This window comes from Mustela nivalis (assembly GCF_964662115.1).
Source record: "Mustela nivalis genome assembly, chromosome: 8".
Classification (NCBI taxonomy): domain Eukaryota; kingdom Metazoa; phylum Chordata; class Mammalia; order Carnivora; family Mustelidae; genus Mustela; species Mustela nivalis.
The window spans coordinates 44164534-44188939 of NC_139027.1; the positions used below are offsets into that span (position 1 = coordinate 44164534).

General features: G+C 37.6%; 1 protein-coding gene across 5 annotated transcripts in view; it reads right to left on the bottom strand.

Moving 5' to 3' along the window:
• Positions 1 to 24406, bottom strand: part of CTNNA2 (catenin alpha 2) — a 1136651-nt gene that overhangs the window by 79222 nt on the left and 1033023 nt on the right. For all 5 annotated transcript variants that reach the window (XM_082745335.1, XM_082745334.1, XM_082745333.1 and 2 more), the window contains one exon: positions 16201 to 16382. In XM_082745335.1, coding sequence (XP_082601461.1) covers positions 16201 to 16382 — 182 coding nt within the window. The remainder of the gene's footprint in view (positions 1 to 16200; positions 16383 to 24406) is intronic.

The window sequence follows — 24406 nt, forward strand, 5'->3', positions numbered from 1 at the left end:
CAGAAAGTGAAATTAAAAGAACGGTTCCATTTACAATTGCATTAAAAAATGAGAGGGGAGGCGGCAAGATGGTGAAGTCCCTAAAGTGGTCTAATTATCTAATTAACTGGTCCCCTAAAGTGAGCTAATTATCTACCAGAACACTCTGAACACCCATGAAATCAGCCCGAGATGTAGGATTATACAGTCTGGATCTCTATGGGGGACAGAAGACGCCAGTGAGGAGGTGAAGCAGAGTGGGAATGATCAGACAGATATTGGATATTGGAGGATAGACAGAAGGGGGAGGAAGCCCAGAAATGACCCACTGGAAATTAATACAAAAGTTCCCTGTGATTGGGGACCGGCATTAACTTGGAGTCTGGTTAAAAACACTCAAAAAGAGTAAAAGATCTTAAGGGGCAACTGGTGGAATTAGGCAGTCACAGTCACAGGCACGGGCCTAAGCCCGTGGACCCAGGACAGCTACTGCTGGCAATCACACGTGACAGAGTGTGGCAGAGCCCCCAGTTCCTGGTCCAGAACCCCCCGGGGTTGCGCAGTTTGCACCACCCCTTGGCTGGGCAACTCCTGCCTCTGCAGGAGGGAGTCTGGTGATGGCACCAGCCTGCGCTCCCTAGAACTTTTGCACTCCTCATGCACTATGTGACTGACTGGGGTCTAATCCACTCCCCTCCCCGTACCTGAGAAAGCTCTGTGCGGGTGTTAGTGGTGGTCTCTAACGCGGGCCGAGGGTGTGGACACAGGCCTGAAGGAACCCAGCACTATCTCTGGTTGGGATCCCACAGTGGCAACCTGAGCACAGTGAGGTCTGGACCCCCGCCCCCCCAGAGCAGTCTCAGCAAAGGCAGCCACACGAAGCGGGCTCCCTGGACCAATATCGCTCATGGTTTTACTGGCACAGGAGTTTGCAAGGCTCAGCAGAGTTTGCAAAGGGGGAGTCTGTGTGTTTTGGACCACCCAGAGGGGAGCAGAGTGAGGCTTCTCTCTGAGATGGAGGTCTGGGTGCAGTTTGCTTTCCACTAAACCTCTGAAAAGTCACAAAGCCCCCAAGAACAAAAACCTACAGACAACAAAAGCTTGAAAAACCAGTTTTCACAGAGCCCAGCCCCTTGATAGGGCTGCTTGAGGACTCAACACAAGCAAGACTGACTGAAAAACAAAGTGACAAGCCCCTCCTCGAGAACCAAAAGAATGAGAGGACAACCACCACAGAGTCCCCATAAAACTGTAAAACCCCAATATCAGGGGAAAACTATATTAAGCTCCTGGTATTGCCCTAAAACCTGTATATTTCATTGATACAACTTTCATTTTTAATTCATTCTCATTATTCTTGTTCTTTTTAATTTTTTAACCTACACACCATTACAACTAAAGGTTTAATATAACATATTCCATAATAACCTTTTAACTTGAACTTTTTTCATACATACACCTGTGTTTTTTTTCTTTTCTATTTTTTTAAATATACATATAGATATAATCTTCAAGGTAATCCTCTTTCCCTAATCAATACTACCCCTATATATAAACCAGTTTTAATCTCCCTTTATCTCTGGAAAGTTTAGTCCCTTAACAAAGATATCAAGATACACCCAGGAAGAATCAGAACAACGTTCCTCACCCACACTGAGGATTTATTACCACCTTCCCATCTTTTTCTTCTGTCATTGTATCTGTGCATTTGTTTTTGTTCTGGTATTATATAAATCTTATCCTTGGGGTTCATTTTGGCTGGGTTCTTTTTTCCCCTTGTCATCTGCTTTTGTTGGTATTTTTGTTTGTATACCTTATAAATCTTACTTTTGGGGCCCATTCTGGCTGGGTCTTCTTTCTTTCTCTCTCTCTCTTTCTTTTTTTTTTCTTTCTTTTTGGTGGTGACTTCCAATTGCTCAGAAGCGTTCCAGGGTGCACCTTGCCTGGATCATGGTTGATAGATTCAGCTATACATCCCCTCAACCACCCCTCAACAAAAGACTAGGAGGAGGAACACCTAACAGAGGAAAAGTTCAGAGACATACCCTCTCCATCAGAGTTAATGGATATGGACATAAACAGTATGTTAGAAAGGGAATTCAGGGTAACAATTATCCAGGTGATGGCTAGGTTGGAGAAAACCATTAGTGACAACATAGAATCTCTAAGGGCAGAAGTGAAAGCCATCCAGGAAGAAGTTTAAAATGTTATCAATGAGATCCAATCTAATCTAAATACTCTAACAGTTAGGGTAATCGAGGCAGAGGATAGAATTAGTGATCTAGAGGACAAACTGATAGAGGAAAAAGGATCAGGAGGAGGCATGGAAGAAACAGCTTAGAAGCCATGAAAATAGAATTAGGGAAATAAAGGACACCATGAAACATTCCAACGTCAGAATTTTTGGGACCCCTGAGACAGTGGAGAAAGAGAGAGGACTAGAAGATATAGTTGAACAAATTCTGGATGAAAATTTCCCCAATCTGGGGAATATAACAAGCATTCATGCCCTAGAGGTAGAGAGAACACTCCCCACCAAGATCAACAAATCTAGAAAGACCTTGAGACATTTGATTATGAGACTGATGAATCATAATTTTATGATTTTATGAATCATAGCTTCTGAGGGCAGCTAGGGGAAAGAGATTCCTTACATACAGAGGAAGGTCCATCAGAATAATGTCATACCTGTCCACAGAAATCTGGTAAGCCAGAAGGGGCTGGCAAGACATATTCAGGGCACTAATGAGAAGAACATGCAGCCAAGAATACTTTATCCAGCAAGGTTGACATTAAAAATGGATGGAGAGATAAAGAGCTTCCAAGACCTGCAAGGTTTAAAAGAGTATGTGGCCACCAAGCCGGCACTACACAAAATATTAAGTGGGCTTCTAAAAAAAGAAGAAAAAGCCCAAGAGTGACATAGGACAGAAATTTATACAGAGACAATCTATAGAAACAAGGACTTCACAAGCAACATGATGTCAGTAAAAACATATCTTTCAATAACCATTCTCAATGTTAATGACCTAAATGTTCCCATAAAATGGCACAGGTCTGCAGACTAGACAGGACCCATCCATAGGTTGTCTACAAGAGACCTATTTGGTACCTAAAGATATACCCAGATTGAAAGTGAAGGGATGGAGAAACATTTTTCATACCAGTGGGCCTCAAAAGAAAGCTGGGGTAGCAATTCTCTTATCAGATAAATTAGATTTTAAACTAAAGACTATAGTCAGAGATAAAGACACTACATCATTCTTAAAGGTTTTATCCACCAAGAAGATCTAACAACTGTGAATATTTATGCTCCCAATATGGGAGCGGCCAACTACATAAGACAACAGTTAACCAAGATAAAGAGTCATACTGATATGAATACATTAATAGCAGGGGATCTTAGGATGCCACTCTCAGTAATAGACAGATCATCCAAGCAGAAAATCAATAAAGAAACAAGAGCACTGAATGACACATTGGACCAGATGGACCTCATAGATATATACAGAACATTCCACCCTAAAACAACAGAATACTCATTCTTCTTGAGCATACATGGAACTTTCTCCAGAATAGACCACATACTGGTTCACAAATAAGGGCTCAACCGACACCAAAAGATTAAGATTATTCCCTTCATAATCTCAGACTACAATGCTTTGAAACTGGAACTCAACCATAAGAAAAAGTTTGGAAGGAATTAAAACACTTGGAAGCTAAAGACCATAAGCTTAAGAATGTTTGGATCAATCAGGAAATCAAAGAAGAACTTAATTCATGGAAACCAATGAGAATGAAGACACATCAATCCAAAAACCTATGGGATACAGCAAAGGTGGTACTAAGGGAGAAATACATAGCCATCCAAGCCTCACTCAAAAAAAAAAAAAAAAAAAACCCAGAATACACCCTAAAGAACTGGAGAATCAACAACAAATCAAGCCAATCTCACACACAAGAAGGGAAATAATCAAGATTAGAGCAGAGATTAATGAGATAGAAACTAGAGATCAGTAGAAAAACACATCAATGAAACTAGAAGCTGGTTTTTTGAAAGAATAAATAAGATCAATAAACCACTGGCCAAACTCATCCAAAAGAAAAGAGAGAGGACCCAAATTAATAAAATTATGAATGAAAAGGGAGAGATCACGACTAATGCCAAGGAAACAGAAACAACTATCAGAAATTATTATCAACAATTATATGCCAATAAGTTAAGCAACCCAGATGAAATGGATGCATTCCTGGAAACTTATAAACTTCCAAAACTGAATCCGGAAGAAATTGACAACGTGAGTAGACCAATATCTAGTAACGAAATTGAAGCCGTGATCAAAAACCTCCCCCCAAAACAAGAGTCCAGGACCTGACAGATTCCATGGAGAATTCTACCAAACATTCAAAGAAGGAAAAATACCTATTCTCCTGAAGCTGTTTCAAAAAATAGAAACAGAAGGGAAACTTCCAAACTCTTTTTATGAAGCCACCATTACCCTGATCCCCAAGCCAGGCAAAGACCCCACCAAAATGGAGAATTTCAGACCAATATTCCTGATGAATGTGGATACAAAGATTCTCAACAAGATCCTAGCTAATAGGATCCAACAGTACATTAAAAAGATTATCCACCATGATCAGGTGGGATTTATCCATGGGATGCAAGGGTGGTTAAACATTTGCAAATCAATCAATGTGACAGAACAAATCAATAAGAGAGAAGAACCACATGGTCCTCTCAATTGATGCAGAAAAAGTATCTGACAAGATTCAGCATCTGTTCCTGATTAAAACAATTCAAAATATAGGGAGAGAGGGAATATTTGTCAACTTCATAAAATCTATCTATGAACAACTCACAGCAAATATCATCCTCAATGGAGAAAAGCTGACAGCCTTCCCTTTGAGATCAGGAACATGACAAGGATGTCCACTCTCACCACTGCTGTTCTCCATAGTACTAGAACTCCTAGCAACAGCATTCAGATGACAAAAAGAAATAAAAGGTATTCAAATGGCAATGAAGAAGTAAAACTCTCTCTCTCAGCAGATGACATGATACTTTATGTGGAAAACCCAAAAGACTACACCCCCAAACTACTAGAACTCATACAGCAATTCAGTAATGTGGCAGGATACAAAATCAATGTACAGGAATCAGTTGCTTTCTTATACACTAGCAATGAAAATATAGAAAGGGAAATTAGAGTATCTATTCCATTTACTATAGTACCAAGAACCATAAGATAACTGGGAATAAACCTAACCAAAGAGGTTAAGGATCTGTACTTGAACTACAGAACTCTCATGAAAGAAACTGAAGAAGACACAAAAAAATGGAAGAGCATTCCATGCTCATGGATTGGAAGAATAAACATTGTTAAACTGTCCATACTGCCTAGAGAAATCTATACTTTCAATGCCATCCAGGTCAAAATTCCACCAGCATTTTTCAAAGAGCTGGAACATACAATCCTAAAATTTGTATGGAACCAGAAGAGACCCCAAACTGCTAAGGAAATGTTGAAAAAGAAAAACAAAACTGGGGGCATCACAGTGCCTGATTTCAAGATTTATGACAGAGCTGTGATCACCAAGACAGCATGGTACTGGCACAAAAACAGACATTAGACCAGTGGAACAGAGTAGAGAGCCCAGATATGGACCCTCAACTCTATGGTTAAATAATCTTCAACAAAGCAGGAAAAAATATCCAGTGGAAAAGAGACAAATCTCTGTAATAAATGGTGCTGAGAAAATTGGACAGCTATGTATAGAAGAATGAAACTCAACCATTCTCTTATACCATATACAAAGATAAACTCTAAATGGACAAAAGACCTCAATGTGAGGCAGGAATCTATCAAAATCCTAGAGGAGAACACAGGCAGTAACCTCTTCAACATTGGCCACATCAACTTCTTTCAAGACACGTCTCCAAAGGCAAAGAAAACAAAAGTGAAAATGAACTTTTGGGACGTCATAAAGATCAAAAGCTTCTGCACAGCAAAGGAAACAGTCAACAAAACAAAGAGGCAACCCAGAGAATGGAAGAAGATATTCACAAATGACATTACATACAAAGGGCTGATATACAAGATCTATAAGGAACTCCTCAAACTCAACACACACAAAACAGATAATCATGTCAAAAAATGGGCAGAAGACATGAACAGACACTTCTCCAGTGAAGACATACAAATGGCTAATAGACACATGAAAAAATATCCATCATCACTAGCCATCAGGGAGATTCAAATCAAAACCACATTGAGATATCAACTTACACCAGTTAGAATGGCCAAAATCAACAAGACAGTAAAGCAACAAGTGTTGGAGAGGATGTGGAGGAAGGGGAAACCCTCTTACACTTTTGGTGGGAATCCAAGTTGGTGCAGCCACTTTGGTAAACAGTGTGGAGATTCCTTAGGAAATTAAAAATAGAGCTTCCCTAATGACCCTCAATTGCATTACTTGGTATTTACCCCAAAGATACTGATTTAGTGAAAAGAAGGGCAATCTGTACCCTAATGTTCACAGTACCAATGGCCACATTAGCCACTATGGAAAGAATCAAGATGTCCTTCAATGGGCAAATGGATAAAGACGATATGGTACACATATACAATGGAGTAGTATGCCTCCATCAGAAAGGCTGAATACTTGACTTTTTTATCAACATGAACGGGACTGGAAGAGATTATGCTGAGTAAAATAAGTCAAGCAGAGAGTCAATTATCGTATGGTTTCACTTACTTGTGGAGCATAAGGAATAACATGCAGGATATTGGGAGATGGAGAGAAGTGAGTTGGGGGTAATTGGAGGGGGAGACAAACCATGAGAGACTGTGGACTCTGAGAAACAAAATGAGGGTTTTGTAGGGATCCAAAACCCTTGGCGGGGGTGTTTGGGTGACCCTGATGGTGAGTATTATGGAGGGCACTTATCACATGGAGCACTGGGTGTGGTGCATAAACAATGAATTTTGGAAAACTGAAAAAAAAAATTTAATTTAATTTAAAAAAATTAAGATATCTAGGAATAAACCTAATTAAAAAGGTGAAAGGTTTATACTCTGAAAACTATAAAACTTTGATAAAAGAAATTGAAGACAATAAAATGAAGTGGAAAGACATTCCACGCTCATGGGTTGGAAGAAAAAATATTGTTAAAACGTCTCTACCACCCAAAGCAACCTACACATTCAGAGCAATGCCTATCAGAATACTAACAGTATTTTTCACAGATCTAGAACAAACAATCCTAAATTTTGTATGTAACCATAAAAGACCCCAAATAGCCAAAGCAACCTTGAAAGAGAAAAGCAATGCAGGAGACATCACAATTCTGGACTTCAAGTTGTATTACAAGACTACAGTAATCAAAGCAGTATGGTACTGGCATAAAAATAGATACATAATTCAACAGAAATAAACCCACAATTATATACTCAATTAATTTTCTACAAAGCAGAAAAGAATATACAATGGGCAAAAGACAGTCTCTTCAACAAATGGTGTTGGGAAAACTGGACAGCCACAGGCAAAATAATGAAACTGGACTGCTTTCTTACACCATACACAAAAATTAATTCAAAATGGATTAAAGACCTAAATGTGAGACAGGAAGCCATCAAAACCCTGGAAAAGGACACAGGCAATAACCTCTCTGATACTGATCTGAGCAAATTTTTTCTAGATAGGACCTCTGATGCAATGGAAATAAAAGCAAAAATAAACCATCAGGACTTCACCAAAATAAAATGTTTCTTCACAGTAAAGGAAACCAACAACAAAACTAAAAGGAAACCTAGAGAATGGGAGAACATATTTACAAATGACATACACGACAAATGTTTAGCTTCCAAAATATATTAAGAACTTAAACACCCAAAAAACAAATAAAATAATTTAAAAAATGGGCAGACAGTAAACATTTTTTTCTTCAAAGAAGCCATACAGATGGTCAACAGACACATGAAATGATGCTTCTCAGTCTTCATCAAAGAAATGCAAATCAAAACTACAATGAGATATCACCTCATACCTGTCACAAGGGCTAAAATTAAAAAATAAATAAATAAATAAATAAACCACAGGTGTTGGCAAGGATGTAGAGAAAGGGGAACTCTCTTGCACTGTTGGTGGGAATGCAAACTGATGCACTGGCTGTGCAAGATACAGAAGTTTTTCAAAAAGTTAAAAGTTGAACTACTGTAAAATGCATCCAACACAGTACTGGGTATTTACCCGAAGAATAGAAAAACACTAATCAAAAGTGATATATGCACTCCTATGTTTATGCAGGAAACAAAACAAATGAGCAAAGGCAAAAGAGGGAGAGAGAGAGAGAGAGAGAGAGAGAGAGAGACCAAGAATTAGACTCTTCACTATAAAGATCAGACTGATGGTTACCAGAAAGGAGGTGGGGAGGGATAGGTTTAATCAGTGATGGGGATTAAAGAGTACACTTATTTTGATGAGCACCAGGTGATGAATGGAATTGTTGCATCAGTATATTTATACCTGAAACTGATATAACACTGCATTTTAACTAAGTGGAATTAAAATAAAATATTAAATAAAATTAGTCAAGGGGACTTCCACAGTAAAGAAAATGTAAAATATGGTAACATACACACAAAATGTGGAAAGGGAAATAAAAATGAAGTTGTTCAGAAAGTGTTTGAACTTAAGTAACCATCAACTTAATATGGACTGTTATATACTTAGGATGTTATATATGAATCTCATGGTAACCACACATCAAAACTTAGATGAGATACACAAAAAATAGAAAGAAAGACAATCATGACACTATAGAAGGTCACCAATGACAAGAAAAAAGAACAAGAAGAAAGGAACAGGGAACTATAAAAAACAAACAGAAAACAATGAACAAAATGGCAGGAAGTACATACCAATCAATAATTACTTTAAATATAAATGGTGTACATGTTCCAATCAAAATATAATGTGATGTTATGGATAAGAAAACAAGGCCCATCTATACGTTGCCTACAAGAGAGTCACTTCAGATCTAAAAACACATTCATACTGAAAGTAAAGGGATGGAACAAGGTATTCCATGCAAATGGAAGGTAAAGAAAAGCTGTGATAGGAATACTTCTATCAGACAAAGACTTTTAAAACAAAGAGTGTAACAAGAGACAAAGAAAGGCATTCCTTATGATAAAGAGAACAAACAAGAAGGTATAAAAATAATTACCCATGCAACCAAAGTATACACCTAAATACATAAAGCAAATATTAATTACATAACAAAATAAATGGGCTGTAATACACTAATGATAGGAGACTTTAACACCCAGTTACATCAATGGATAGATCACCCAGGCAGAAAATCAATAAAACAGTGTCTTGGAATAGCAAGTTACACCAAACGACCTTAACAGATGTATACAAAACATTCTATCTAAAAACAAGATAACACCCATTCTTTTCAAGTGCATATGGGACATTCTCTAAGGGAGATCACATGTTAGGTCATAAAACAAGTCTCAGTTATTTATTTAGATTGATATCATATCATACATCTTTTCCAACCACAATGAAATCAATTATAACAACAAACAAAAACACAAATACATGAGGGCTAAACAACATGCTGCTAAACAACCAATGGGTCAAAAATTCAAAAAAGAGATTTAAAAAAAAATACATGGAGACAAATGAAAATGAAAACACAGTAGTCCAAAATCTTTCCAATGCAGCTAAATCAATTTTAAGAGGTAAACTTTTAGCACTACATGCCTACCTCAAGAAATGAGATAAACCTTAAACAATATAACCTAAAGGAACTAGACAAAGAAGAACAAAGCTCAAAATTAGTAGAAGAAAGGAACAAATAAAGATCAGAGAAGAAATAAATGAAAAGAAACTAAAAATAATAGAAAAATATTAACGAAACTGGGATCTGCTTCTTCAAAAGATAAACAAAATCAGTAAGACTTTGTACAGACTGGAGGGAAAAAGAGAGACGATCCAAATGAATGAAGTCAGAAATGAAGAAGAAGAAGCAACTGACACCACAGATACACAAATGATTTTAAGTCCATATACACTATGGAGTATTATGCCTCCATCAGAAAGGATGAATACCCAACTTTTGTAGCAACATGGATGGGACTGGAAGAGATTATGCTGAGTGAAATAAGTCAAGCAGAGAGAGTCAATTATCATATGGTTTCACTTATTTGTGGAGCATAAGAAATATCATGGAGGACAAGGGGTGTTACAGAGGAGAAGGGAGTTGGGGTAAATTGGAAGGGGAGGTGAATCACGAGAGACTATGGACTCTGAAAAACAATCTGAGGGGTTTGAAGTGGCGGGGGAGTAGGAGGTTGGGGTACCAGGTGGTGGGTATTATAGAGGGCTCGGATTGCATGCAGCACTGGGTGTAGTGAAAAAATAATGAATACTGTTTTTCTGAAAATAAATAAATTGAAAAAATTACAAAAATGAGCATACTACAAAAAATTACATGCCAACAAATTTGATAGCACAAAAGAGAGATAAGCTCCTAGAAAACATACACTCTTTCAAAACTGAATCAGGAAGACATTGAAAATCTGAATGATAATGAAATTGGATTTATAATAATTAAAAAAAAAACTTGCAACAAAGAAAAATCTAGGACCAGATTCACAGGTGAATTTTGTCAAACATTTAAAGAAGAATTAATACTTGTTCTCTGCAAACTATTCCAAAAATAAAAGAGAAAGAAAAACTTCCAAATACATTCTACAAGGCCAGCATTATCCTGATACCAAAACCAGATGAAGATACCACAGGTTTAAAAAAAAAGATATTGGCCAATATCCCTGATGAACACACATGAAAAACCCTCAACAAATATTAGCAAACCACATTGAACAATACATTAAATGGATCATTCACTACCATCAAATGGGATTTATTCCAAGGATGCAAGGATGGTTTCATATTTGCAAACTAATTAGTGTTATACATCACATTAACCAAATGGAAGATAAAAATCACATGATCATTTCAAGACATACAGAAAAACTATAAGAAAATTCAACATCTGCTCATGATGAAAGAAAAAAGCTCTCAATAAAGTCAATTTAGAAGGAACATATCTTAGTGTAATTAAGGTCATACATGACAAACTCACAGCTAACCTCATACTCAATGGTGAAAAAGTCAGAGCTTTTATTCTAAGATCAGGAACATGACAAAGTTACCTACTGTCTTTTATTCAACATAGTATTGGAGTTCATAGTCAGAGCAACCAGACAAGAAATAAAAAGCATCTAGATTGGTAAGGAAGAAGTAAAACTTTCATTATTTGTAGATGATATGATACTATACACAGAAAACACTAAAGACTACCAAAAAACTACTAGATCTAATAAAAGAATTCAGAAAAGCTGCAGGATACAAAATCAATATACAGAGAACTATTGTATTTCTACACACTAATAATGAAGTAGCAGAAGACATTAAGAAGAAAAATTCCATGTATAATTGCACCAAGAATAAAATATCTGGAAATAAACACAACCAAGTTTCTGAAACACCTGTACTTTGAAAGGTATAAAAGAAACTAATGAGGACACATAGAAACAGAAAAATAAACCATACAATCACAATCAAAACACCACTATTAACTTTCACAGAACTGGAACAAATAATTCTAAAATCTGAATGTAACTGTAAAGATCCTGAATCGCCAAAACTATGTTGAGAAAGAAAAACAATGCTGGAGATGTCACGCAGATTTTGAGCTATACTGCAAAGCTGTAGTAACCTAAACAGTATGGTATTGATATAAAAATGGATTTATAGATCAACTGATCAGAATAGAGGGTCCAGAAATAAACCTATGCTTGTATGGTCAAATAATATGATGAAGGTAGTAAGAATATATTAGGGAATATATTGGAGAAAAAGACTGTCATCAATACATGTTGCTGGGAAAACTGGATAGCTATGTGCAAAAACAATGAAACTTGACCACTTTCTTATACCATATATAAAAATAAACTCAAAATCGATTAAAGACATAAATGTGAGATCTGAAACCATAAAACTCCTAGAAGAGAACACAGACGGTATTTTCTCAGATGCTGGCCTTTGCAACATTTTTCTAGATATGTCTCCTGAGGCAAGAGAAATAAGTGCAAACATCAACTATTGAGACTATGCTAAAAGCAAAAAACAAAGAAGCAAAAAACCTTTGCACTTGTGAGGGAAACCATCAGCAAAACAAAAAGACAACCTACTGAATAGAAGTAGGTATTTGCAGATGATATAAGCAGTTCCTATCCAAAATATATAAAGAACTTATATAATTCAACACTATAACAATCCAAATCAAAAATGGGCAGAAGACCTGAATAGACATTTTTAAAAGACATATAAATGGCCAAGAGACACATGAATGGATGCTCCATACTGCTGATCATCCGATCATCCACAGAATGGCTTGAATCAAAAAGACTAGAAATAGCTAGTGTTGGTTTGGATGTGTACTGTCAATAGGAATGTAAATTGGTGCAACCACTACAGAAAACAATATGAAGGTTTCTAAAAGAGTAGACATACCCTATAGTCCTGTAATTTTCCTACTGGGTATTTACTCAAAGAAAATGAAAATACTAATTCAAAAAGATACATGCACTCCTATGTTTATTACAACATTATATATAATGGCTAAGATGTGGAAGTGACCTAAGCATCCATCAATAGTTGAATGAATAAAGATCTCTCTCTCTCTCTTTCTCTCTCTCTCTCTCTCTCTCTCTCACACACAGACACACACACACACACACACACACACACACACACAGAAGTACTACTCAGCCACAAAAAAGGATGATATCTTGCCATTTGCTAGAACATGGGTGGACCTTGAGAGTATTATGCTAAGTGAATTCAGAGAAAGACCAACACCTTAGGATTTCACTTATAGGTGGAATCTACAACACACAAACACACATACACATACACACACACACAGAGCAATCCATAAATACAGAGAATAAAGTGATGGCTGTCAGAGAGGGGTGGGGATACTGGTAAAATGGGTGAAGAAGAGAGGGAGATACAAGCTTCCAGTCATGGAATAAATAAACCATAGGAGTGAGAGGCATAGTATAGGAAATACAGTCAGTTCTACCTTAATACCATTGTATGGTGATAGATGATAGCTACACTTGTGGTGAACATAACCTCATATATGGAATTGTCAAATCATCATGTTGTATACTTTAATATAGTATTGTGTGTCAACTATATTTCAACAAAAAAATTTTTTTTTTAAGTTAAGCATGTACAGCAAACTCAACATTTTTATTTTTTTTTTCTATGAACAGAAGAACTCATGAGGCTTTTGGTGTAATGGGGGCAGATGGTTGCCCTTTAATGGCCAGATGTGACTTGGAATGAAATGAAAAGTGCCAAGAAGTGGTGCTGAAAGACCAAAGTACCTAAGCTGAGGTACTGAGTATCTACACCAAGGCAGAAAAGAAGTTTGGGAAGAGTGGGGTGATTATGTGTCTTGTGAGCCTAATGCTCAGTATTTTACTGTTGACTGTAACCCTGACAGTCACTTTTTAAGCCTAAATTACAGATCAGAAGTTATAGTTGGTCGCAACTTTGTTCCTTGCTATACAATTAAACTTGGGTTTCTTTTCTGAGCTTCTGCCATCTGCACACCTTATGTTATTGGGACAGAAGACTGGTACATGCTATTTCTTACTGAGAATGACATCAGATATATGGATTCAACCTCTGCAGGACAGTGCTTCTGCGACTGCCCATGAGACAGAAGTCAAGAACCGAACAGGAAAGAGATATGAGGCATAATTAGTTTTATCCTCCATGAAGAAGTTATTTCACAAATAATGAGGCAGAACCTCTCCAATTTTAATAATAATGGAGTGTATATCACTGAGATTACTGCATCAAATTAATGAGTTAGCTACTGATAAGAATGAAACAACAAGATAATAAATGCAAGGGTATTTTTTGCCCCCAGATGCTATTTAAACATAGGATTTGAGAAGAAGATGCAAGTAATTCCTAACCATCTCCTTTCCTTTAGAGAATACAGTACATAGGGCTCCTTAGAGGTATACAGCTAAAATTATTCCTCCTTGAGGCAGAAAAATGCAAGGGCAATAATAATAATAATGCATATGGTTAAGTACAGAGAACTTAGGTCACAGTCCACCCAAAAAAAGGCTTGTCGGCTTCCTCTTTGCCAAGAGAGAGGCTCTGCAGATGGAGGCAGCAGCAAAAGCTCAGCCTCCCGCATTCTATTTCCCAATGCACGCCCCCTTCTGTTTTTCTCATCATTAATTACTGTGTTCCTCCCTCTGCCCTCACAAAGAGGTGAGAAACTACTCATGAGGCAGTGGGAAAAATGGTAACCAGTAGCATTCCAGACATTTCATTACTCAAATCACCATAAAGTGATTATATGAAATCCCTAGGAAATTGAAGTGGCCTTCTTTTCACTTTTCAAACTGTACTTTGACTAATAGAAAGTCCGTCTTATTTAACATCATCTAACAAGACCCCCTCAAATCTATTGCTCTTCCTTGGCCACAGTTATCTATAATACGGAGCATTATAAAACGTTCTTCTGATCTAAACCAGCAACTTGACTAGACTCATTAGTCACTTAAAACTGATGATATTATTTGTTCAAGTGATGTTATTAATGGGTTGCATAATATCCATCAGATAAAATACCAATACAATGTTGAAAGCAAGCAAATTAAGTCATCACAGGCCTAGAAAAGCAATGACTGAGGCTGCCAGTATAGACTGATCCGTAGTCAATTCAGACTTAAATAATGGCTCAGACTGTTTTTTCCTACTATTATTTTTTTTGTGTGAAATAAATCTGTGAAGCGGAGAAAAACTAACCAAATGTATGAATTTGAACTTCTAATGAATACAATGACATTTAAAAGTCTCAAAGGTCACCCTCATAACACTAAAGTAATTCCACCGAAGTCAAAAACAGTTTAAAAATATTTAGAGAAAGGCGCAGCAATGTCATTAGTATATATTGGTCAGAGGCAAAGGGTAAAGGGGATGAAGCAGAGATATTCTATATTTTATTATAGCCTAAAATCAATTGTAGCTTTCTCTTATTAGAAGCATTCAATAATCATTAAAATATTGTCAACCATAAGGTGGTATTTTGACACTGCCATATATATATCTTACATAGTTTTATTAACCAATATCATGTTTAATCATTAAAACATTTCTGTTCATGTGTATTTGTGTCTCCCAGGGGGCAAAAAAATTACAGCAAATTGATAGCTTACATTTGTATAGCAACACAATTTATAACTGCATTACCTCTTTAGATTGTAAAACTCTCCTGTCAAGTTGATAAGAAAAGCATTATTTCCCCATTTTGCCAAATAAACAGACAGTAAGAGGCTGGTCCAAAATCACCTGGTATTCAGCTTCAAAATCCAGGGATTTTTTTTTTTTTTTTTTCAGTTGAGCTTTGCTCTCTCTTGATTCGCCCTTTGTGTAGTAGGAAGGGCAGAAATGTCACCTCCCTTTAAAGAGGAGATTAAAATGGCAGTGGCAGAAACAGCTATGACCCCTGGTGAAGAAAAGGCTCCTGACAAAATTCTGACTGGTCTCTTGATTTATTAAAAGTGGTGCTTAGAGCAGAAGGGAATTAGAGTTATACAATTTTTAATTTCCTTGTCAAATTATAGAATCAGATTGTTGAAGCTGATCCTTTATATGTAAAGTTGAAACACGAACTGAAATTAATGCTAGATCATGACCCAGCATTTGGACTATTACATGTATAGATGCACACACACCTATGTATCGATACCCTTTTTTTCCAAAGGGATATAAACAGATCATTCACCTTACCTTCAAAACAGTACTTAAATACACGGCAAAACAGCACAGAACAAAAATGAGTCACTCAACCCCCACGTGTTAGATCTTATGATGAACTTTGGATAATTAAAATAATAATAATCACAAAAATGAATCTGTCCTTCTTGACTATCTGCTAAGAATTAGGTCCAGATCATTTTGACTTACACATGTAAATTTTATAATACCACTGCCTTGCTTTGATGTAGTATTTGAATTTTTCAGCAGGCTTTCACAGGCTAATATACACTGTTACACTTCTGGGTTTAATGAGAAAATCATCTTTCTGTCTCTGGGCCTCACCTGGTGAAGTCTGTCATTTCCATCATGATCATACACATCTGCTTGGCCAGCACAATTATATCATTGCCGCTGTCATCCCACTTGGCCACTTCGGCATCCAGCTTGCTTTTCTCTTGGTGGAATATCTCCACCTGCTCAGCTATTTTTGCCTTCTCCTCTTGCGGTAGTTGCGCCATGATGGCCTGTGTGGGTTACAGAAACAGTGTGACTAATGGTGACAAAGTAAACACAGACAGTAGGTTGACTCTGCCTCCAGCTAATAGCAAAGCCAGACCCTGAAAAGGTTTACAGACTGCCCTGCCATTCCAGAAAGTACGGTTTCTCCATCCCTAGGAAGGTAACAGCACAGACTGGTAAGGTCCCCCAAATCCCCGTCCCTATTCCTATACGCAGAAAATACAGAGATCTAAAAGGTGCGGGCCCACTGACAGTAACAGAACTTCTGTGTCGCTTTGATGACATATGTTTGTTCAAAAGAATCTATTCTTGACAATTTTTATATTTGGTCTCAGGAAACTTCTACCAGATGAAAGAATATACCTCTTTCAACACTGAAATCTGTTCAGAGAAGGGGGGAGAAAAAGGCTTTCTGACGCTGGGAAGGAGAGGAATTTTCAACAATATCTGAGCGTGCAAGCGGGGTGGGGTGAGGAAACTTGCCATGAGTGTTAGTGAAGGAATCCATGGTTAGATATCAAACAATCCCCTAGCCCAGGGCATTTCAGGGGTGTCCTACCTATCCCCAGCCTTCTTCTACCTCCTTGGTGGAAATTCTGAGATAACCATGGCTCCCTGCAGAGCCTAGAAGGATGCAGAAGTTGTGATGGGATAAAATATAGGTTTAGGAAGCAAAGGCAGATTTTCAATAGTTGCTAGGTAAGGGAATGTGGAAAAGCAAGAACTACAGCTGATCTTGTCATTCATGGATTCTTTATTTACAAATTTGCCGACTCTATAAAATTTGTTGGCACTCTACAATTGACCCTTGTGGTGCTTTTGGTCATTCACAAACAGGCACAGAGTTGCCCCCCCCCCCCAAAAAAAAAGAAAAAAAGGTCACCTGACAGGCCTGTTCCCAGATGTGGCTGAACAATAAATTCTCTGCCTTCTTGTTTCAGCACTAAACAAGTGTCCTTTTGTGGTCTGTTTAGTGCCACATTTTCCACATCTTTCTGCTCTTTTTTGGTAATTTTGCTGTTTAACATGGACCCAAAGCATAGTGCTTAAGTGGTGCCTAGTGTCCCTAAGCACAGAGAGCCAGTGTTGCGCCTTATGAAGAAACATACGTGTATTAGATAAGCTTCATGCAGGCAGGGGCTATACTGCACTTGGCCATGAGTTCAATAACAATGAATCAAAACTATAAAGTATCTTAAAAGAAACATTCATTAAACAAGATTCCTTATTGATTGGCTGAAACAAAATGATGAGACTAGCAGCTCTCAGGAACCTAACTCTCTATTTCCTCTAGAAGCAATGACTCCATAGTGGTGACTTCACAGAATTTAAGTACCACAAATGAAGAGAATTAACTGTATTTATTAAACACCATGTATGTAGCAAGCCCTGAATGCAACGTTGACAATACCTCATAGCATCTTCTTAGAACCATGTGCCAACTGATTCAGAGAAAGGAGTGTGTCGATAAGTGGCTCTCTAATTCTGGGATATGGGTCTTCCCCAATGAAAGCATGATTTGGGGAACTTATAGCTTTTGCAAAGAACAAGTAAAATAACACATACAAGAAAATTCTGCTTCCTTAATTATAAAATTCTTCCCAATGTAAGTGATTGCTGGAAGGAAAGGTAGTTGATTTCTTCATTATTTTTTTTTGTTTTATTTAAATTCAAGTTAGTCAACATATAGTGTATTACTAGTTTTGGGGTAGAATTTAGTGATTCATCAGTTGCATATAACACCCAGTGCTCATTACGTCAAGTGCCCTCCTTAATGCCCATGCCCCAACCCAAGGTCGTTGTTTTCTTTTTTTTTTTTTAGATTTTATTTATTTATTTGACAGAAAGAAATCACAAGTAGATGGAGAGGCAGGCAGAGAGAGAGGGGGGGGGAAGCAGGCTCCCTGCTGAGCAGAGAGCCCGATGCGGGACTCGATCCCAGGACCCTGAGATCATGACCTGAGCTGAAGGCAGCGGCTTAACCCACTGAGCCACCCAGGCGCCCAGGTCGTTGATTTCTGATAAAAATACCATATGATCTCCCTGATATGAGGAAGTGGTGATGCAACATGGGGGCTTAAGTGGGTAGAAGAATAAATGAAACAAGATGGGATTGGGAGGGAGACAAACCATAAGTGACTCTTAATCTCACAAAACAAACTGAGGGTTGCTGGGGGGAGGGGGTTTGGGAGAAGGGGGTGGTATTATGGACATTGGGGAGGGTATGTGCTTTGGTGAGTGCTGTGAAGTGTGTAAACCTGGTGATTCACAGACCTGTACCCCTGGGGATAAAAATATATGTTTATAAAAAATAAAAAATTAAAAAAATATATCAATGGACATAAGCTCCACAAAACTGAGCTCAACGGGATCTGTCACTGACCTAGGTTAAGACCTACCGGCTACTGGATCATATTCTTAACTTCTTCAGATCTAAGAATAGTAAACAATTACGTCAAAGTGTTATGGCAGACAGTAAATAAAATAATAAATGTCTTTTGTCAAAAAAATGAAAGCATATATGGGATTACTGCTAATATATTATCATCATGTCTGTATTAATTTTCCTTTCCAGCTACCTCTCTAGCTTATTACATTATTGCCTTGAAAGACAGGGATGGGGCCAGAATCTATGTGGCTTGCATAAATAGAAGATTGACATGATTTCTTGAGTACAGAAATGTATATCAGATAGTGTGCTAAGAAGCTTATGTATATAAAAAACTTAATTTACTTAATCACTCTACAAGATTAATACTATTCTAACCCCTATTTTATTAATGGTGATACTAAGGCCCAGAGAAATTAAATTCTCAACATTACATACTAAAAGCTGTAGGAATAGGGTTCAAACCCAGGTCAGCTAACACCATACTTAACTATTAAGCACAACTAGATCACCATGCACAATCATGCATCATGATCACATCCCAGTGGGGCAACGGTTGCTGAAATTACTAGCATTGTTCACCAGGCTGAGCAACCTGGAGATGAGGCTTTATCTGCCCATGTAAGGGGTCTCTTTGATTTGCATGAAGGTGTCTCTGGACTATTACCTGCACAGATACAACTTACTAATGCAGAGCTGTGTTTACTAACTACCATGCATGCATGTGTGTGATGTTACATAACTAGCATCGAGTCTCTGTGTCTGTATGTGTATGTGCATGAGTGTGCATGTGTAAATACAGAAATTACAATCCAAATTTAGAAAGCTGGACTGATACAAATACTATAGTTAAAATATTTTAAAAACTGTATTTCTGAAAAGAAAATTTTTTAAGTACTTTGAAAACTGTATCCAAAAGAGATGGTTAATACACAACCAATGGGTTGGTTATAAACTCACATATACAATATTGTACTAGTAACAAGACAGCTATTCCAATGCATTTGAGATAAGTCTGGGTTTGCAGATATTAAATACAAAACTTTTTCTCCTGAAGCACCCTTGTCTGATGATCTTACACCATCCTACATTAATCTGTCCTCCTCATACAGAGCTGCTAATCATGTTTTACTTAGGCCTCACAAGTTTTAACCACCATCATTTAAGACATTCCCTAGGTACTTCTCTATTGAAGAATCTGTATAACTCCCCTGCAGACCTCCATACTCTACATTCAATCCCCGGATGGAAAGCAATGAAACTTCCATTGCCTCAAAAGAATTAATTTGTGTATTGAAGGGCATACACTTATCTTTCAACTATATCACATGAGTTTCAATTGTTTAACTTGGGATTCGAGTATTAATTGCCTTGCTCTATTCTTGAATTCCTATTAATGCCCTACTTCTGACTTCTGTCTGAGTTTCCTTAGGGTAGAGCCTGCAGCATCCTGCAAAGAATAGAAGCTCAACAAATATCTTTTGATTGACTGTGTAACCATTTTTCCACTCACTGTGTCAACATAGTTCAAGAGAATTTACCAGAACTGACAAATATTTTCTAAGGGCACAATTCTGAAGGAAAAAAAAAAAATGGCCCCTTCAAAGTAGATTTGCAAAAGAAGATGTTATTTTGACTCTAGGGGTGCTCGACCCGCATAATGCACTTAATGGCCTGTGACTTGGGTGCAAGTGTCATTACATTTGCTTCTGCTTATGTAGCTATCGATGAGCCAAGTCTTTTCCTAAATATTCTTAAAATGCTCCTGGCTTTTAAAAATTCACAATTGACCTTTTCTAAAACTGGAATTACAAAAAAAGAAAAAAGGTTATCTATAAACAGTAGATCACAAACTGAGAAATTTGCAAATTAATCAAATTAAAATTCAACACATGAGTTTTAATTAGGTCTTATCAATGTAACTCAGCAGTTTGAAATGTTAACACATTAAAGTTGTTCTAGCTAGGAAAAAAAAAGAGAGGCTGACTACATTTAAATCAAGTAGAATATAAAATATGTAACACGCAATTGTTCCTTCCCTCAAACTAACTGAACATGAGAAAAGTGATTTTCTTGGCCAAGAGGAAAGAGAACAAATCAGCTTTTCTGTTTCTCTGATGTGATCACCTAGGGCAGTCTAAGAGTTTCTGCTGCTTCTATGCACGTAGTCAAGCACAGCTCTACAGACTGTTGTTCTGGCTGATCTGGGGCCACAAATCATGGAATCAGAGGCTTGAATCCACAGAGTAGTCCACCCCAGGGTTTCAGCCTTTCCTCTGAACAGCCAACCATGTTTTTGTGATTGAGGTTATAAACTCTACTTATTAAGAGAAAGTATAAATCACTGAAACGAGCCAATAATCACTCAGCCCAGAATCTTTTCTTCAATCTAAATCTCTGGAGTTTTTGATATGATTACTTTTCTAATCTCAAAGAGAAAAATGACATTTGAAGTCTATGGGCTTCCAAACTGACAGGTGTTATTTCCCTAAACAAGAGCAAGAGCCTAACATTTAGGCTTCAAGTACATTAATGTTAATAACGATTAAAAGGGCTAAAACTCACTGTGTCCATTTATACCTACTTGGTTTTACTTTTTTAAAATATTTTATTTATTTACTTGACAGAGAGATAGAAAGCACAAGTAGACAGAGTGGCAGGCAGAAGGAGAGGGAGAAGCAGGCTCCCCACCGAGCAGGGAGCCCAATGCCAGGCTCTATCTCAGGACCCTGGGATCATGACTTGAGCTGCTCCACACAGGTGCCCCTACCTACTTGGTTTTAAAGCAGAATAATAAATATAAGCAGTTAAAGGGGGGGTCCTTCGACTTTTACCAGTCTCAGACCATGAAGTAAATAGGGAAACTGAGGTAACTCTCCCACTTACTAAGTAAAAACTTTGATGATTTCCTAAGTTGTCCATGCTCTTTTAGCCTAAATTATTTGACCAGCCTTGCAATGAAGAACTGCCTTATGCTATAAGCATCATTATCATCTTCTTTGTCAACTTGACAGTATGTGACACATCTTGTGATACTTTTCACCATGCAGTTCTCCAAATGACATCATGAGGTAGAATGCTGGGCATCCACACATAGCACAGACACACACATATGCATGGATAAGGGATGGAGAGGTTAAGAAAGTTGCCCAAAGTCACACAGCTTGGCCAAGCCCGTATTTAAAATAAGGTCTATGTGACTCCAAATAATACTTTCTATCACCAAGGTTAAGTGTCCAAGAGTTGTCACTAACCACTTTTAACCACATTGGCCTGTGAAGAAGGAGTATGAAATGTCATGTCTAGGATCACTAGGTCTTATTACTTCTACATTTTATCAGATCAGGGTCTGATCATTCTCAGCCTATCCCTCTCTCAGAAAATGCTGTCGAGAAGCAGCAGATAGGGACATATAAAGGAAATAAGCACTCTCATTTCAGAGTTTGGGAGAAATGTTGGAGTGGACACTAAAAGCTTTTCTCCTACCATAACCTGCTTTTAGATTAATTTACCCTTTTCAGAGAGGAAGAATCACCTGAATGAGAACACAAAGTCCATTAACATAAGGGAAGAACTCACTGCTGCAAAGAGCAACCACCTCTGTCAAAGACAACTTCTGCCTCCTTCATAATTTTGACCAAGTTAACATACTTCTCTGGTCAAAAGTTCGACCATCTGTCATCTTAGCAATTCAATGCACCCGCTTATTTCCAACTTACAGCCATAATTCTAGGTCTCTGATTTGTCATCATGTAATTATGGGCTAAAATAGGCTGAGTCAATAACTAATGCTGTCTGCTGCGAGTTAATCACACAGACCACGTGACGGATCTCAAAGACAAATCAGCAAGTGCTGGGTCATAGGGGTACTTTGTTCTTACTATCCTGGGCCATGTTTATAATTCATGCTGGAAAGTCTTTCAAAAAAGACTATTGTCTTTTTACCTATTGGGGAAAAAACAACATGATATAGACAGGTGCTATCTGATTTTCGTTTCTATTTAATTGACTTGGTATCTACCACAAGATGCATGAAATGGATGTATAATGGGACTGCATCCCTCCTGGCAAGCACGGGACTAATCATGCCATTTGACAAGATGGTGACTATAAAGCATGATAAGGGTTGTATGGTACGCTTTGGTCTTTGAGAAAACGAGTCAATGGATACTGGACTGGATCAATACCGAGTTGCAGTCAGTCAATCAAATTGACTTTGAATTGATTAATGTTTGGATGAAATACTCAAATTTGCCCTTTGTCATTGACCTAAAAATGCTAACTTTACTTAATTTTGAAGATGGACTGACTTGACGGATGAATTGATTTTAGTGTTATGCCAACACAGGTTCAAAAGCCTCTCAGCTTCATGAACTTAGTTTTCAACACAGGTGGGGGCAGGGGGCAAGGAGGCGGGGGTTAGAATTTACAAAAGATTTTCCAAGTAAGGGACTTCATATTCCTTTGTGTACTTTTTTTACTGTCACCAGTCTGTGATCCAAAATAACTTCTCTTCCAAGGGATGACAATTTTCTGTCACCCCTTATTGAGCATTTAATGGATGTCAGATATTGTGTTCATAATTTTACAAATATTAAGTCATTAAACTTCCAAAGAATCCGATCAAGTACATTATTCACATTTTATAGATAATAGAACTGAAGCTCAGAAAAATTAAGCCACATGTATGGGAGTATGGTCCTCACTCTACTCTTTACAATTGAAAACAAGGTCTGTCTGAAATCAAAGCTGGTGCAGCTTTAATATTCTGGTTTTACCCTCCCATTTCCTTACCATTGTCCATCAATATCTTGTGAATCGTTTCACTGTTGCATGAGACTATCAGCATAGAAAGCACAAAAAGAGAAACTGGGCTTTAAGTATGAAGGTTTTCTTGACTCAACATAAGGCTTAGTCTTCTTTGCGTCCTCTTTAACCTCTGACTGGCTGGCTACTCCTACTCTTCTTTCACAATTCCTGAACTAGGGTGATCTTTCTGAGGTTTCCTAATCACTATTCTAATCACCACCTCTTTCTCAAACTTGTGCTTCCTCTATCTTTTTTTTTTTTTCTTAAGTAAAACTTAACAGGGAATTAGAATGTAATTCTAATTAGAATATAATAAGAACACAGTCTATAATGGGGCTGTTCTTACTGCATAAAAACTGAACCTTGGAAGGGAGGAGAATCTCACCTCCTTTTGTAATCCCCAGGGACTTAATCTCCTGAGACCTACCTTGATGACTTGCATCTATCCTCAATGAGATCCAATTAATAGAATCAGTCAGAATCCTCTTTGAAACACTTGTGTTGGCAGAGAGTGTCACAGAGTGTTCCAGGGTGCTCAAATGTCAGCCAGAGCAGTGATCTTTCTGTTGTTTCCTGTTCCATGCCTTAAACTGGCATATGCCTAGTATGTCTCTATAATTTCTTTTCCTATCATATGGCAAACTGTTCTAGGGCTACTGCTCTTGCCGTAAGTAGGTATTGCGAGGGGGATGGGGAATTCTGTCTCTCTTTTGATGTCCTTGAACCAATTTCAAAGATGTGGTCTCATTCATCAGAGACCCTACGTCAGAGTATGGAAGAGTAACGGCCCAGCCACTAACAAACTAGTACTCTAATTTTCCATTTGTCACT